Source organism: Ranitomeya imitator, chromosome 2 (genome assembly GCF_032444005.1).
Source record: "Ranitomeya imitator isolate aRanImi1 chromosome 2, aRanImi1.pri, whole genome shotgun sequence".
NCBI classification, from domain to species: domain Eukaryota; kingdom Metazoa; phylum Chordata; class Amphibia; order Anura; family Dendrobatidae; genus Ranitomeya; species Ranitomeya imitator.
In genome coordinates this window covers 744,126,957-744,144,073 of record NC_091283.1, presented here as the reverse complement: position 1 = coordinate 744,144,073, position 17,117 = coordinate 744,126,957, and the positions used below count along the sequence as shown (strand labels likewise).

Here is a 17,117-nt window from a genome sequence, read left to right as displayed (position 1 = left end):
TTTTTCCAATACAGTTTGCAAGATAAACAATGATATATATCACAAGAACATGAGTTAAACACTAGATAATTTTCCGATGATACATTCTGTGTTTAGTTTTCTGCCTCCAACTCATTTAAATGGCAACATTTACAATATATAAGATTATCAAACATCTTGGAAAGACGGCCTATAATGTGGTATTCTGAGCTCAGTTCTGCATTATTAGATCCTACTCTATTCTAAATCCTAGTTCACTGGATTTTTCCACAATTTTACATAATGTTGCATCATTGCTTTTTTATTTGTGATAATTTGCCAACTGAAGGGTAACGGATCATAGCAGCAGAGATAATGAATTACCAAATAATTGTTACTTAAAGTATGTGCACATGTAATTATAGATCAACGGCACCATAATTATAACAGCCTCAATGATAAAGCATAAGTAGCATCAAGTGTGCTCAGATGTGTCTTAAATCATATCAGCATAAAAACGCCATTACAAGCTTTAGCTTCAGGAGACATATACACACAGAGGCACGCACAGTCAGAGACAGACAGACACAGGCGCGCGCGTGCGCACGCACACACACAGTCAGACACACAAACACAGGCACACACAGTCAGAGGCAGACAGACAGGCGCGCGTGCGCGCGCGCACACACAGTCAGACACACAGGCACACAGTCAGAGGCAGACAGACACAGGCGTGCGCGCGCGCGCACACACACACACAGTCAGACACACAGGCACACACAGTCAGACACACACAATCAGAGGCACACACAGTCAGAGGCAGACAGACACAGGCGCGCGCACACACACAGTCAGACACACAAACACAGGCACACACAGTCAGGCGCGCGCGCACACACACAGTCAGACACAGTCAGAGGCACACAGTCAGAGACAGACACAGGCGCGCGCGCACACACACACAGTCAGACAGTCAGAGGCACACACAGTCAGAGACACAGACACAGGCGCGCGCACACACAGTCAGACACACACAGTCAGACACACACAGTCAGACACACACAGTCAGACACGCAAACACATACACAGACGCACACACACACAGTCAGAGAAGCACACACACGTATACTTGTGTGGATCAAAGACAAAACCAGGGTGGACTCTAGAACTCACACTTATGCACGCTAACAAGAGGTGTGCATCTTTGTTTTAGAGATTGGCGAGGTTTCCACCAGTTAAGCCATGTTTCCACGGTCAGTAAACACTGCGGGTTTGACGCTGCGTACATGTGCAGGCTCAGCCATCTTGGAGGAGGAAATGTTTTGCTTCCTCTAGTAAGATGGCGGCGCCAGCGCATGCACAGTAGCAGCTGTCGGATCACCGCTATATACACTGATAGCTGCTACAGCACAGGCACGACGGGCCCCGTTTTCAAATGGATTTTTTTTTTTTTTAAATATCAAGATGACATCAAACATAATAACTATATACACAGTACACATGTGATTGTGCTGCAGTGCAGGTGCCACGGCCAGATTTTTTTTTTGTTTTTTTTTTTTCAATATGTATATAGAAAATTATATTGTAATATATATTATAATTTTCGCACAGTGCTCGCATTGACGTCAGAAAGGTGAAGTGAGTTCATTGGCTGTGAACTCGCAGGACAGCTTGGAGGTAAATGATTTGTGATATTGCCTGTCTCACATTAGTGCTGGGGTTCCTGTATTGTCCACAGTCTGATGACGGCAGGTAACAACAGATCCCAGCGTCTCCATTGTTAAGGACGTACTGGGAGTAGCACATTGACATGATGCAATTATATATGGGGCTCAGCACACAATATCTGACCAAACTACGTACTGCGTCATTGCTTCACGGTAGGATCAGCATGAGCAGCATGATGTAGGCATACAGATCCAGACTCCAGTGATGTATTGTCTACTGGGCTACGCATTTTTAATAAAGTCAATGCTTTATCTGCTGTAGATCTACTATTTGTCCAAATTGAGCTCTATATAACTCCACCCTCTTCCTGATTGTCAGCTTTCCGTGTACGCTGTGCATAGGCAGAAAACTGCTCATCAGTGGTAGGTGTGTAGTTGGATTACATGGTAGCAGGTTTACTAGTCGTCTAGTAATAATCTCCTGCTGATAAAAGTGATTACTGTATATCAAAACTACATTAAACAGCCCAGTAAGTAACACATCACTGGTGTCAGGGTTTCCATCTCTCCAAATGGTGCTATCCAAACAGCTAGCAAAAACCTGATGACCGATTCCCACTAAAATAATCCAATAATAATTAATCTGTGTGGGTCTGGCTGTTAGACGCCCCAATGAACAGCAGTTTTCTAGGAAACAGCGCTCTATTGCGAGATGCACCTCATTTATTGATTCCCGGGTGCACTTTTAGTAGCGGTAATATTTGTCTAACAGTTCAGTCCTATCTGCCTGAACGGCATGAAGCTGTAGCGAGTTGGAACACAAGGTACAACCAATACTTAGGCTAAGTTCACACTGGGCGTTTTCGCTGCGTTTTTTTCTGTAGCAGAACCTGATCTCTTGGCAGGAAAGAAGCTGCAGAAAAAAAAAGGACGCTTTCCTTGGTTTTTCTTGCGTTTTTCGCAGCATTTTTGGCTTGCTGCATTCTCTTGTGCATGCTGATAAAGTTTAGTATTAGAAAAAAAAAAGTCCTATTCCAAAGAATGAAGTTTTGGCACAAAAGACGCTGCAAAAAATGATACCTGCGTTTTGGGGGCATTTTTTGCAACTACACATTGAAAAACGCTGAAAAAAAAAAACCGCTGCAAGAAGTGACATGCTCTATGTCCAAAAAAAAAAAAAAAACATGCAAAGAACAAAATACTGATGACAAAAAAAAAAAACAATGTGTGCAAGTGATTTCTGAAATCTCAGATATGGCTGGTACTGTAAAACACAGCTGAAAACTAGCATAAAAAAAAGAAGCAAAAACGCCCAGTGTGAACTTAGCCTTACACAAAGATGTGCAAGAGCTTGACGGGCTGAAGAACAAATGTACGTAAAAAATGGACAAATGTTGTCATGTTTACGATCTAAAAGTACAGATTATAATTGAAGGGCAAAATAAAACCCATGACATTCCTAATGTAATTTTTCTCTACGGACTTTAATAAAATAATCCCATAGCGTTACAGCTGTTGCCGACTAACACTGGTTAATACAGCCTATGAATGTCACCTAAGAGACAGCAGAATAGAGACAGTGCCTGAGCTAATGGTATTATAGATGGTTTATTCCAGAAAAGATAGAAGACTGGCACTTCACTAAACCTACTCAATGCTGTCCACTAATAGAAATGATGTATGCATAGCCAGCGTATCATCCATGTACAGCGGATCCTCAGTTCAGTGAATTATCCAACGTCACAGATAGGTGGAGAATGATCCATAGTGTGGCCGACGGTAGAATACATCATGGTCTAGACTCTAGAGAATGACGTGGAAGAGTGGGGAAAAACGCAACAGAAAAGATGAAGGCGCACAGTGCCGCTCTCGTACAGTTACCTGGAACAGCCATTCTACTGTGGTGCTCCAGATGAAGGAGAAGCCCTATACAAGGTGGATGTGCCCAATATTAGAGGAAAAAAATCCTTTCCAACGCCTACTATGGCTACTTTCACACTGGCGTTTTTTGCAATACGTCCCAATGCGTCGTTTATGGGGAAAAACGCATCCTGCAAAGTTGTTTGCAGGATGCGTTTTTGCCCCATAGATTAACATTAGCGATGCATTGCGACGCATTGACACACCTTGCAACCGTCATGCGACGGTTGCGCCGTGTTGTGGCGGACCGCCGAGAGCAAAAAATGTTACATGTAACGTCTTTGCTGCCGACGGACCGCTTTTTCCGACTGCGCATGCGCAGCCGGAACTCCGCCCCCACCTCCCCGCACCTCACAATGGGGCAGCGGATGTGCCGGAAAAATGCATCCGCTGCCCCCGTTGTGCGGCGCATTCAATGCTAGCGTCGGAACCTCGGCCCGACGCACTGCGACGGGCCGAATCCGACGCTGGTGTGAAAGAAACCTACGGCAACCACAATAAACCCCTGGATCAACATATAATTTGCAATGATCTAGTAACCACACCCTGTAATATTACATTTTTCAAGACAAGTGTGGCGAACCTTCAAGGCTTTATTCACCCATTCTGGTACAAACTACCGTAATCTCCCATAAGAAAAAAAGTTTTCTTCTGTTCCCAAGAGCAATCAGACAATGAATGGATCACTGGCCGAGCATGGGCTCCTCCGCTCCATTCTGCAGAGCTCTGTACTTAGGAACCAGAAACCTGTTTTCAGGATTACTAGGGACCCTCTCAGTAGATTGTCAATGGTCCTAATTTCACCCTTTACATCTCTTCAAGGTGGATTGTCAGACGAGTTAGGTCTACTTACAGGGAACCTGTCATGTTCCCAAATGCAATTAACTGAAGATATGGGGTTAATCTGCAGGTTTATAGAGTTTTAAAGCTGTCTAGCCCCCACACTGAAAGATTGGCTACCATAAGGAATGAACTTTATTCCTCCCGGGAGCCTGCAGCTTTCAGTCATAGCATACCGGCGCAGCTAGTCATTGCTTAGTACATAGGGAGCAGCGGCTGTAAGAATGCAACGTTAGGGTGCATTCAGACAGCCGTATAAATCGTTCAGAGATCGGAACGCAATGCTTGGACTGACGGCAAGTCAGACGCATAGAAATATATGAAGCGGTCTCGCTCAGGACAGAAGACCAGCCGGCCAGCCAGAGCATTGCGTACCTATCTCAGTCTGGTTTATATAGCAGTCGGAATGCACCCTTAGGCCAGGATCACACTCGCGAGAAACTCGCACGAGTCTCGCATCTCAATACCCGGCACTGCCGCCGGCACTCGGACCGGAGCGCTCAGCTGCATAGTAATACATGTAGCCGCACGCTCCGCTCCCGAGTGCGTATTGAGATGTGAGACTCGTGCGGGTTTCTCATGATCCTGGCTTTACAGTGACTAACAGCCATCTATGCAGGGACTTAGTACAGAGCTGGCTGTCAGTCAATGTGCCTGGGCGTAATTAAAGCCACCACTGACAATGTACTGAGCGGTGACTGAAAGCCGGAGGTTTCAAAGAAAATATACACAATGAGGCTAAAGTCATATTTTTATGGAAACCTAACATGTAACATTTCATGTCTTGTTTTTAAGTACTTTATGATAGTATTTTAATAGCATGATACTCACTCCATAAACTTTCTTTATCTGCAAAGTGCTCCCTAGTTTAATTAGATGAAATCACCCTTTGATAATGAAAGCTGCTTTGAAATGAAAAATACAAATCTACGTAAAGATCAAACATGCAGTCTCCAGCTTAGATTTGTTATATTCCACTCCAATAAAAATAAAAAAAAAGCATTCATCTCAGCTGAGGTCTAATTGTGAAATACACAAGCATTACCCTAGTCTGTGTTTACTGTCAAAAGCTCTGAGCAATCGCACACCATAAGGAAAGTGCGCAGTGTCCGACATTATCCATGAGACCCATGGATAATAGGGCACACAATCCATTGTTCCTTTTTCAGACTACACGATAGGATGTACCCGTATATACTCGAGTATAAGCCGAGATTTTCAGCCCAAATTTTTGGGCTGAAAGTGCCCCCCTCGGCTTATACTCGAGTCACGGTAGCGGTGGGGTCGGCGGGTGAGGGGCTGAGGGCGCTGAGGCATACTTACCTAGTCCCAGCGATCCTCGCGCTGTCCCTGCCGTCCCACGGGCTTCGGCGCTGCAGTTTCTTCCTCTCTTCAGCGGTCACGTGGGACCGCTCATTACAGAAATGAATAAGCGGCTCCACCTCCCATAGGGGCGGAGCCGCTTATTCATTTCTCTAATCAGCGGTGCCGGTGACCGCTGATAGAGAAAGAAGCTGCAGCGCCGAAGACAGGAGGGGACAGCGCGACGATCGCCAGGACTAGGTAAGTATAGCATATTCACCTGTCCTCGTTCCAGCCGCCGGGCGCCGATCCATCTTCCCGGCGTCTCTGCTCTCTGACTGTAGTGCGCAGGCGCCAGAAATGTCAGAGAGGCCCGGCGCCTGCGCACTGCAGTACTTTGCTCTGCCCTTAACAGGGCAGACAAAGTACGCCTGCGCCGGAGCCGTGGCTGAAGATCAGAAGAGGACGTCTTGGAATGAAGATGGGAGGCGCCGCAGCGGACCAGAGACGCCCATCCGACCAGACCAGCAGCGAGACCGCCCCTGGGTGAGTATAATATAACGTCTTTTTCTCCTCTTTAAGGTAACATCGGGGGCTTATCTACAGCATTACAGAATGCTGTAGATAAGCCCCTGATGCCGGTGAGCTTACCTCACCCGCGATTTTCGGGGTGACAGGTTCCCTTTAAAATAGACTTGCAATTTTCACCCTGGCCACTTGGTCTAATACCAAGCTAGATTTCCCTGTTATTGTCAGCAACCGAATAAGAAGCAATAGACTGCCTCTGACCCTATTTATGAGAGTATACGTTTTATGATTTGCTCATGTTACGAGTTGAGCCAGCGTCACGGTGTAGGCTCAGGCACGGTGGTGAGCTCAGAGTCCGGCGTTGTCTATTGTATATAGAGCTGCTACCTTTCATTGTAATCCTGCCTCTACTGATGATGTGAATGACGAAAAGTCTGCAGCAAGGAACAGAAAGTAGGAATCGGGTATTAGAGCGAGTGGCCAGTGTGAAAATTACAATATTTCTGAAATGTTTCCATTATTTAAGTTTTGAAAAAGACATTATCAACAATGTTTAAAAATACATCATAAAATACCTGATGCAAAAAATAGGCCATTTTCAGATGATACAATCCATTCACACTCCTCCTCTCATCAAAGTTTTCATCCCCTTAATATATTGCACTTATCATATTATACAGCACTGTGTACTTATGATTGCTCATTTTGCCTTTCTACCCAGCTAATTCTTCTCTCTTCTCTGCTCTACATAGAAACACAAAGTGTCTAGTCCCTGCAGAAATCATTACTCTCTCTCTCTTCAACCCCTGACCCAGCTGCTCCGCTCCTCACCCCCGGCCATTGACCTCTGCAGTAACTCATGAGTCATACAGGAAAAATTGACCTCCTGTTCCTACGAGGAGCTTAGAATGATTTAGCTAGTCAGTTTTTAATAACATGATGTCCTATACCTAATGAAAAAATAATAATTAGCTGGTAGAAAGGCAAAATGAGCAATTGTAAGTACACAATGCTATATAATATGATGACTAATCTATATTGAGGATAACAAGTTGATGGAAGGAGTGCTTCTTTAAAGATCCAGATGTGTAACATTATACGCAATAAATAGAATGTCTCATGAACGATCTGATACACCAAAATCAGCTTAAGTATTGTAGAAGGACAATCCTCTATGTGAAGGAGTCAGGAAATATGGAGACTGTTTCAAGTAATTACACTGACATACAGAACCCAAGACAAAGGCGTGTGTTTTACTCAAGAATGTGAATTAAGCTGTCTATTGCACAGAGTATTAATGTGACATCGTAATAACTGTTTTGACAGCGGAGTGCAAAAAATATGTAGGTATCATTCTGATAGCTGTCTGAGCCAATCAACACGCTCCACGTATGTGGAGGATGCAGACAAGTAAAATAAAAAGGTGTCCTTAGTAATGATGGCAATCCCTGGCATGTTCCATATTACAATTAACCAACACAGTGCTATTTAAGGGAACCTGTCAGCAGGTTTTTCAGCCCCAAAGTGATGCCATCACATTAAAGTACCTGTAATGGCGATCACTACAATACCTTTATATTACAAGTCCATGTCTCCTTGGTCTTGGAATCCACAGGAGAATTCTTATGCAACTGAGCCTAGAATTGCAGGGGCTTGGTCTGCACTTACACCTCTCCAGCTTCTCTGGCCTCTCTCTCCTCCGTGCGCAGGTCTCCTGCCGGTGATTGACAGGTCGCTCCCCCAGCCTACATCTCGCGAGGTCATTCCCAAGGTCGGTGCATGTGCAGTGACATCCTGATGATGTAGCAGAGAGACGGGCTATCCATTTGTACATGCAGCGACCCCAGGAATGATGGGGCATACACAATATCTCAGGCTAAGTTCACATTAGCGTATCTGTGCGCAGCGTATCATCTGCATGTGTAAACGCATTTAACGCATTTTATATCTGCATAATCTTACGCATGACGCAAAAAAGTAAACTGCATGCATGCGTTTTTGCCTGCGTTTGCGTTGTTTATGCGTATGCGTGGGCATGTCTCAATCAGTTCCAGGATATGCTCAGTCTGAAGTACGCATGCGCATCGAACACATGCGTACGCATGTCCTTGCATACACACAGTAATGTGTTGTTTTGACGCACTCCTCTGTATGCCTGTGCATATTTGACGCAACAAAAAATGCAACATATTGCGTTCTGCGGGCATCGCAAAACAACACATGCGGACGCATCCGCATACAAACTGATGCCAACGCATGTCCCTGCGTACACAATGTTAAATATAGGTACGCAAGACGCATGCGAAACTATGCGGATCTGTACGCAGGCATACGCTGCGCACAGATATGCTAACGTGAAGTTAGCCTCAGGCAGGGAAGCAGGCTGTAGAGACTGACATCTCGGGCAGGCGCCATAAATTCCAGGGAGGCGCATGAGCAGATGTACAGTCCAGACCTCGCAATGTCATGAGGTCATCTGCGCATGTGCCACCCCTAGAAGGACAGCGCTTGCATGTGATGTTGGCCAGAATAAACAGGTTACAGGGAAGAGTGATCTGTCAGTCATTGCTAGAAGGCAGGTACTGGGAGGAGAAAGAGGCGAGGGAAGCTGGAGAGCTGCACGTGTGAGCTCTAGATATAAGAATTCACCACCGGATTACAAGACAAAGAAGACCTGGATTTGTAAGATAAAGGTATGGAAGCAATCACTCTTGCAGGTACTTTAAGGGGAAGATGTTACTTTGGGGTCTAAAAAAATCTGCTCAGAGGTTTCCTTTAAATGTGCTGCAAGTATCACATCTGATGGAGTGTAAGCAGCATGCAGTTAATCCCCAAGCTTCCACAAGCCTCTATTGTGGTAAAGTTATTAAATATTCATCCATTTCTTAGTTATACTGGTTTCTAGGTTAACAATCGTAGTTCACATTAAAGCAAGTTTGCAGATAAAGCGAGTTGGAAAACTACTCTTGTGGGAGATGTAGTGGATGCCATATTTGCTTTCAATTCCCCACCTCCCTGCTCCCCGACACAGAATGGCTTACATGTCCAGATAATCGTCTACAGACATAGGTGCATGGCTTCTTATAAGAGCGCTCTGACACAGGCATGGCAGTCATACCATTCACTCACGAAATAAATAAACAGTAAACATCCAGTGCAGACGATCCAGCCATCATCCAACAATATTTGGTTTTCAGTTGCCAGCCATGATACAACGTACCAGCGACAGCTGCAGCCAATCAGTGGCCTCAGCACTGACAAATTACGCTACGGGCAGGTGCAGACCACTGCATTATCTCCATCAGAGAAAAACGGTCCGACTATACCAATCACACTTTGATCAGAGTCTGATTTCTCCAGTGTGTCAGTGAAAATCAAGCCACGCTTGGATGTCATGTTTTCCACTGACCAATAAACTTGAATGGGTGAGTCCTATCTTATCATAGGCAAATTGTGCAATCACCAAGTGAGCACACCATTGCTGACAATTACTTTTTGGTCCGCACTTAAGGGTCTTTTTTTGGTGCTTAGTGAGAAGATATGGATCCTTAATGTAGCATATACAGTAGTGGCCACAAGTTTTGAGAGTGACAAATTTTGGCTGTCTCAAAATTTGCTGCTTCAGTATTTTTAAACTTTTATTAAGAAACGCATCAAGTTTCTGCAAAGACTCAATGTTTACAGTGTTCACCCTTATTTTTCAAGACTTTTCCACTTCAACCTGGTAGCTGGACATCAGATTCTGTGCTAAATCCTGAGTGATGACAACCCATTGCTGTCTAATCAGTGATTGGAGGTGATCACGATTTCTGTGTTTTTGTGGCTTGACCACAGGTTCTCAATGCGTTTACGATCTGGAGAGAGTTTTCTGGCCAAGGACCCAAAATGTAAAGGATTTGTTTTACAGAGCCACTTAGTTATTACTTTTGAATAGTGACATGGTCTCCATCATGCTGAAAAAAGCATTGCACATCACCAAATTGGTCCTGGATGTTTTAGAGAAATTAGACTAAAAAAAAAAAAAGATATAAAAAGACTGAAGCAGCAAACTTTGTAAAAACTTTTGGCCATGACTGTAGTAGGAAAATCATCCAGAAGTCAGCATAGACGAATTTCTATAACATTTGATGTGATAAACACTTAGGTTCCTCCCTTGTTCACATACTCCTCAAGTGCTCAAAGAACAGCCATTCAAGCCTGGAACATGAAGGAGGAGGCTAACCATGTCCCATAATGACAGAAACCAAAAAATGGGAGCGTCATATGTAACCAAAGAGCATCAGCGGTCAGATCAGCTATGCTCAACTGACCGGATACTTTTTTATTAAGAAGTTGCACAAACCTTTTAGGCCATGTTCACACGTTCCTGATTTCCCTGCTGTTTTTTCTGCACTAAAAACCGCAGCTCTTGGCAGAAAACGCAGGTCCTTTTTTTGGTGCTTTTTTGGTGCGTTTTTTGATGCGTTTTTTTAGTGCGTTTTTTATGCAGTTTTCTATGCAGAGTCTGTGTTTTTTCTAGGAAGTTTTTTAGGGTTAAAATGGCTGAAAATACCCTAACCCTACCCCTATTCTAACCTTAGTGGAAAAAAAAAAAATTCTTTATTTCTTTATTGTCCCTACCTATGGGGGTGACAAAGGGGGGGGTCATTTACTATTTTTTTTATTTTGATCACTGAGATATAACCTATCTCAGTGATCAAAATGCACTTTGGAACGAATCTGCCGGCCGGCAGATTCGGCGGGCGCACTGCGCATGCGCCCGCCATTTTGCAAGATGGCGGCGCCCAGGGAGAAGACGGACGGACGGACACCGGGAGGCCGGGTAAGTATAAGGGGGGGAGATGAGGGCACGGGGGGGTGGCATCGGAGCATGGGGGGGTGGGATTGGGGCACGGGGGGGCAGCCACACTGCAGCGGTTCTGCACCACAAACCGCAGAAAACCCGCAGATATTTTTTTCATCTGCGGGTTTTACTGCGGGTTTGACCTCACAATGGAGGTCTATGGGTGCAGAACCGCTGCAGTTCCGCAAAAAGAAGTGACATGGTACTTCTTTTTTACCGCGGCTATTCAGCGCGGCTTTTTTCGCGATTTTCCGCAATGTGGGCACAGCAGTTCCTGTTTTCCATAGGGTACATTGTAATGTACCCTGCATGGAAAACAGCTGCGGACCCGCAGCGGGAAAATCGCGGCGGTTCCGCATTAAAAAAAGGATGGTGTGAACATGGCCTAAGTCTATGGAGTTCTGACGCCCCAAATACTTGTATTTCAGATCCACACTGAGCGCAATGTGATCTGGAGATTCGGCATAGAAGTATGTGAGTGAGAAGAGCACCAGAGCTGCGCTTGAAACGGGAGAAAACAGCGATCGGTGAGTATATAAACACACTTACACTACATTACACAGGTTTAGCTACTAAAAAAAACTATTCGGAATGCTTCTTTTAATACATGAAGACACAAAAGCGCACAGAGAGGTCAAAAAATACTCTGTTGTAAAAAAGTCACAGTAAATAAGCAAGTGCTAGTCAAAAAAAATGAAAAAATACAGGGTATTTAGTGAATACGTTTTTTTGTAAAAAAAAGTCTACAGACTTGTTCACTGTGCAAGTAGCCCATGTGTTTTTGGTTCTATAATTGTTCTCTTGTTTCTACAAGACTGGGGAGTCCACCACTCGTCTGTGGGCCATTTGCATTGTAGCTGTTCCATCCTGCAAGTTCCACATGGATATTTTCTCTCTGAACCCTGCTCATACAGGTACCTTACAGATGATCAGGTTTTAAATACATCAGATGGGGATTATATACATTAGATAGGACTGCTCTATTATGCGTATACCTTGGCGATTGGTGGAGCAGCTTAACATAATACGTTTTTTTGCAAAAAAAAAAAGTAACTAAATACCCTGTATTTTTTCATTTTTTGACTAGCACTTGCTTATTTACTGTGACTTTTTTACAACAGTATTTTTTGACCTCTGTGCGCTTTTGTGTCTTCAAGTTCTTTGGTGGTGTGAACAGGTTTCTACAGACTTGTTCACTGTGCAAGTAGCCCATGTGTTTTTGGTTCTATAATTGTTCTCTTGTTTCTACAAGACTGGGGAGTCCACCACTCCTCTGTGGGTCATTTGCATTGTAGCTGTTCCATCATGCAAGTTCCACATGGATATTTTCTCTCTGAACCCTGCTCATACAGGTACTATACAGTTGATCAGGTTTTTAAATACATCAGATAGGGATTATATACATTAGATAGGACTGCTCTATTATGGGTATACCTTGGCGATTGGTTCTTTAAATACATGTAGTAGAGTTATCCAGTAAAAGCTTCTGATGCTGCGCTCATCTGGTTACATATTAAAGCCATGATTCCTGGGCTGGATTATTTCTGAGCACAATTCCTGGCTTTCTATATGTACATATTGTGTAGTGTCCCTTATTTTTAATCTACCATGAAGCCCAGGACTGCTTGTTCCATCCAGCCAACTATTCTTCCCATTCATCTCTCTACACTAACCAATAAAACTCTCGGTGCATTAAATAAATGGAACTTGAAGGGCCCCGTCTTCCTGTGAACCAAGCTCTGCGTCGTCCCTAAAGGGATTAAAAGCATTCTGAGAGTGTTGCCAACGCTCAGCAAGATAAACTCATAATATAACAGCATCTTGTCTCGTCTGAGTCTGCGATCCAAGCCATCAGCATAAAAGCCAATAGAAAACATTTTGGCAGAAAGCATTAGCATCCCACAAATATTACCCACCCTCGTGGACAGGATTGAAAAATGGCATGCCAAAGCTAGCATACCACATGCCTTCTGTCCCTACCAGATGATCCATATTTCATCGCCGAATGTACAAACAAATTCAGGCCATTTCAAGCCTTAGCTCGTGCTCTGCCAGTGCGCACCGTCCGCTCCCCACTGGAGCAGCCTGCCGTACAGATAAGGCTGGAGCGCCTGCTGGCGCAGTGTGTATTCTGCCGTTATACAACGCTGTCTCTGTGCTTACCACTAGTAGAGGAATATTATTGCTGTACCACCAACAACAGGAAAATTACACCTCCTGCCAAACTAAGACGTCTATTCCGCTATATTTCTTCCTGGGAATACGGAGTGACAACCTATATAAACATCATTACAGCCCCCCAGAGGGGGCCCTGCTTTCCCACCATCCTAAAAGGCAAATCTACCAGGTTACGCAAGCATATATGCTTCAACTACGCTGTGACTGTTTTCCTAAAATCCACCGAAAAATGTAGCCATCGACAGCTAAAGATGACAACGTGAAATTCTTCTATTGGGACTGTGCTCACATCTCTGGTGGAGCCTCAGGTTGGAGAGCAGGTGATGATTTCCTGGCATAAGGACAATCACCTGGGCGAAACCAAACAGACCCCAAAATAAGACCGTTGAGACTGTCCAAGTACGGTAGCTACTGTTGAAAGAGAAACGGTCAGCAAGTTATTGCTATTTAATCTGAGGGCATCACGATATAACGCAAGAGAGCCTGATTACATGGATGTGTCATTTACTAGGCTCTATGTTATAGTTTCAATGCAATCAGTGTTTTATCAGCAGGAGAATATGACCAGAGGACTAGGTCTCACGTGCACGGCAGTCCAGTTAATCTGTGTAACCCCGCCCCCAACACTGATTGGCAGTTTGCTGTATGTACAGTGTACACAGTGCCAATCAGGAGTGTGGGTGGGTTTATGCACAGCTGAGAAGTCTAACCTCTGCCACATCTACAGCAAAGAAAAATGCGCCAAACCGTCCAGGAAGAGAAACATCACTCGAATCAGGCTCTCTGCCCCTACATCACTCTGCTCTCACATTCCATTGCAAAAACTTGCTGACAGATTCCGGTTAAAAGAAAGTCACAACCTAAATGTGAACAGAGTACATTTTTTATTAAAGTGATTTTTATTTAGGGAGAACCACCTAATCTGATGTAACTTCATTTTCGGAGATTCCGGCGATTCTTAATGTTTTTGTTCCTGGTATATAACGCCTCCTAGATCTTATACAGCAATGGGAGATGCTGTAGCTACAGAGTAATAGGTCATATCCCCCTCTGACAGGAGTATCTGGTGCATAAATTATACAACTTCTGCGTTTTTACTATCCCATACATTTAATTAAAAATCTATTATGGCTTTCAGAAAAGCTCTGGCTGTATTCCAAGCTGGCAAATCAATACGGCAGCTGATGGAACACATTCAATTTATTAGAATACCCGTCCTCTTCATCACACGTCACACGCTTGTCAACCTGCAGCCCGACTCGTCATCCACATTACCCACAGCTTGTATGCAGCGATGGGAGAAATAAATGCAGGCATAAAGATGATAAAAGATAGCGACGTCCCCGTCACAGGATGGTGCAATGGTTCATTTACTGCAAACCTGCAAGGAAGGCCAGGATGTCTTTCCTGATATATAAGATTACAAATCATGGGTAATAGGTTGTGTGATGACATGCCGATCAAGGGAAAATTGTCTGATTGCCAAATGTGAAGCCGAGATGGAATTTGTCCACTAATTCGGGGCAATTAGCAGCTGCCTTCCTCTGAATCAACATTTTGGGGTATACTTTGCACTTTATGGACTTATAGGTCTTTTCAAATTTGCAGAAAATTAAAAGATTATAACTTACCAATATTGGGATGTTTTAGAAGTCGGCAAATACGGGCCTCACGCTCCAGCTTCTGGTGGTCTAAGCAAAGAAAGAAACAGAGGTTTGGTCACTCATTCATGTCAAAATAATATTTTAATATATTTTATTCTTTCTTATGTAATTATTTAAAATATAGAATAATCTGGTAGCAAGTTTAACAGGGTATTCCGAACTTGGGTATATTTATGCATTATCCAATGAATACCCCCAAAATATCTTTTAGTGAGCGCTAATCAGATTTATCTGCGCAGAGTCTCCAATATATACACAATAAGATGCAGTCTCAGCTTGCTTTCCTCTTCATCCTGACAGGGAGAAACCTATTACAAGCGGAGATTGGATGAAGCGGCATGACATTACATGACACACTGGAAACTCTGAAGCATCATGAGATTCGGTTCCCAAAAGAGCTGGAAATATAAGCTGGATGAAGAAAACCATTTCCTAGGGGAAGACGGAGCCAAGGTGGCAGATAACCTAGACATGGCGCATGCACTAAAAGAGCCTAAACATTATTATTAATAGACTATGCTGCACTATGTAGGCAAAAATAAAACTATTTCTAGAGCACTGCTTTCACAATGCATCTTCTTACTGTAGCACAGAACCAGCAACAATAAAGGACAAGCAACTACATCTAAAAGAATGCCAAATAAGAAAAAGAAATTGTGTAATTTGTATTCATTTCACTGCTCAAAAGTATAGGTTTGTTAAGTGTAAGAGTTTAGTGAACATAGAAAATTGCTAGGAATAATCTTTTCAATCCCAGCAGCTACAAACTACAATTAAGTACCAGGCAGCTTAGAGAAAGGGGACAATGAACCTACTGCTGTTCTAACTGGAATGAAATGTGATTTGCCGCTGAAGTGTAGGATAAATACGTTTATACATAACAAAAGTCTTCATTAACGTGTTACAAAGGAAATTACTGATCTGATGAAAGGTTACGCTACGTTGAGTCATGTATATGAAGCCATGTGCAGAGAGTTACCTGTGTTTCGCTCTATGGCACAGCGCTTTACAAGCCATTCATCGGAGTAATGATTAACTTATGTGTAAACTGATAATGCTTTATGGGCGCAAATGGGGCATAACAAACTAGGCTCGGAGGAAAGAAGGCTAAAAAGCATAATTAGTAACGCATTCACCGTCCAACGTCTACCACTTACTATCCCTGAGCAGTCAATCATCTGGCCAACATCGGCCCATGCGACCAACCAGACCAGATAACGGCAGTAGATGCTACGAGCCTTTTCTATTGTGCTTTTTTCATAAATCAAGCAGATGGTGATATTTTTGTTCATTTTGGAAAATATGTTCACAAAACGCAAAGCCAACAAAGTATAACTTATCAAATACAGCTCTGATGAATGGAGTCCCATACTGCAATCAGCAGGATCTCTACATAAGCCATGTACCAGGGGCACCCTGGCTGTTCCCAGATGCCAAGAAAAAAAAATAAAGATTGCATGGACTAACCCCATGTATTGCCCAAAATAAGAGCTTTCTGACAGCAGCTTATCAGTCCCATAAAAATGAACATGCAACATATTGGGTGGGTGACGTAGCGGTCAATGAGCATTTGGCCTACTACAATGTTAGGCTATTTTCACTTGTTTTATTTATTTTCTTATGTTTTTTGCTGTTAATTTGTTATACACAGTGCATTTTGGGGGTCTTTGGCATTTTTTCTGGAAACCATTATCTAAGCATAATGTATTTTATGAAGTTTTTCATAAGTTTATTAATTAAAATAAATAAATGCAATAAACACATGTTCATTAGGTTTCTTTTACACCTACCGTGGTTTTGCGTCCCCAATAGATGATTTCTACGGGGCCGCAAAAATGGGCCGCAATAATTCCACGGAGCGCTGTACGCCCTATGGCCGCGAGGGCTGTATTTACGGCCGTGAAAAAATATCGAGCCTGCTCGATCTTTTTCACGGCTTACGGACACGGCCCCCATTGAAAAATCAATGGAACCGCAAAAACAACGGAAGCTTGTTTTTGCGGTGCACCCTGACTTTCGGTTTTGGAGAACAGGGTTTTTTTTATTTCCAATACTTTTTCCATAGTATTGGAAACTCGAAAAACAATCTTCAAGTTTTTTGTGGTCAGTTATTGCGGCAGACTGTGAAAATTGCGGCAATACAGCCCGCAATAATGGGCCGCAAAAAACCCGGTAAGTGTAAAAGAAGCCTAAGGCTACTTTCACACTAGCGTTAAC

At 43.5% G+C, this 17,117-nt stretch overlaps 1 protein-coding gene across 17 annotated transcripts in view; it reads right to left on the bottom strand.

The window, feature by feature from the left end:
- The window catches only part of CAMK2G (calcium/calmodulin dependent protein kinase II gamma), a 289,929-nt gene that overhangs the window by 124,842 nt on the left and 147,970 nt on the right, over positions 1–17,117 (bottom strand). For all 17 annotated transcript variants that reach the window (XM_069753267.1, XM_069753268.1, XM_069753271.1 and 14 more), the window contains exon 3: positions 14,868–14,927. In XM_069753267.1, the coding sequence (XP_069609368.1) occupies positions 14,868–14,927 (60 nt within the window). The remainder of the gene's footprint in view (positions 1–14,867; positions 14,928–17,117) is intronic.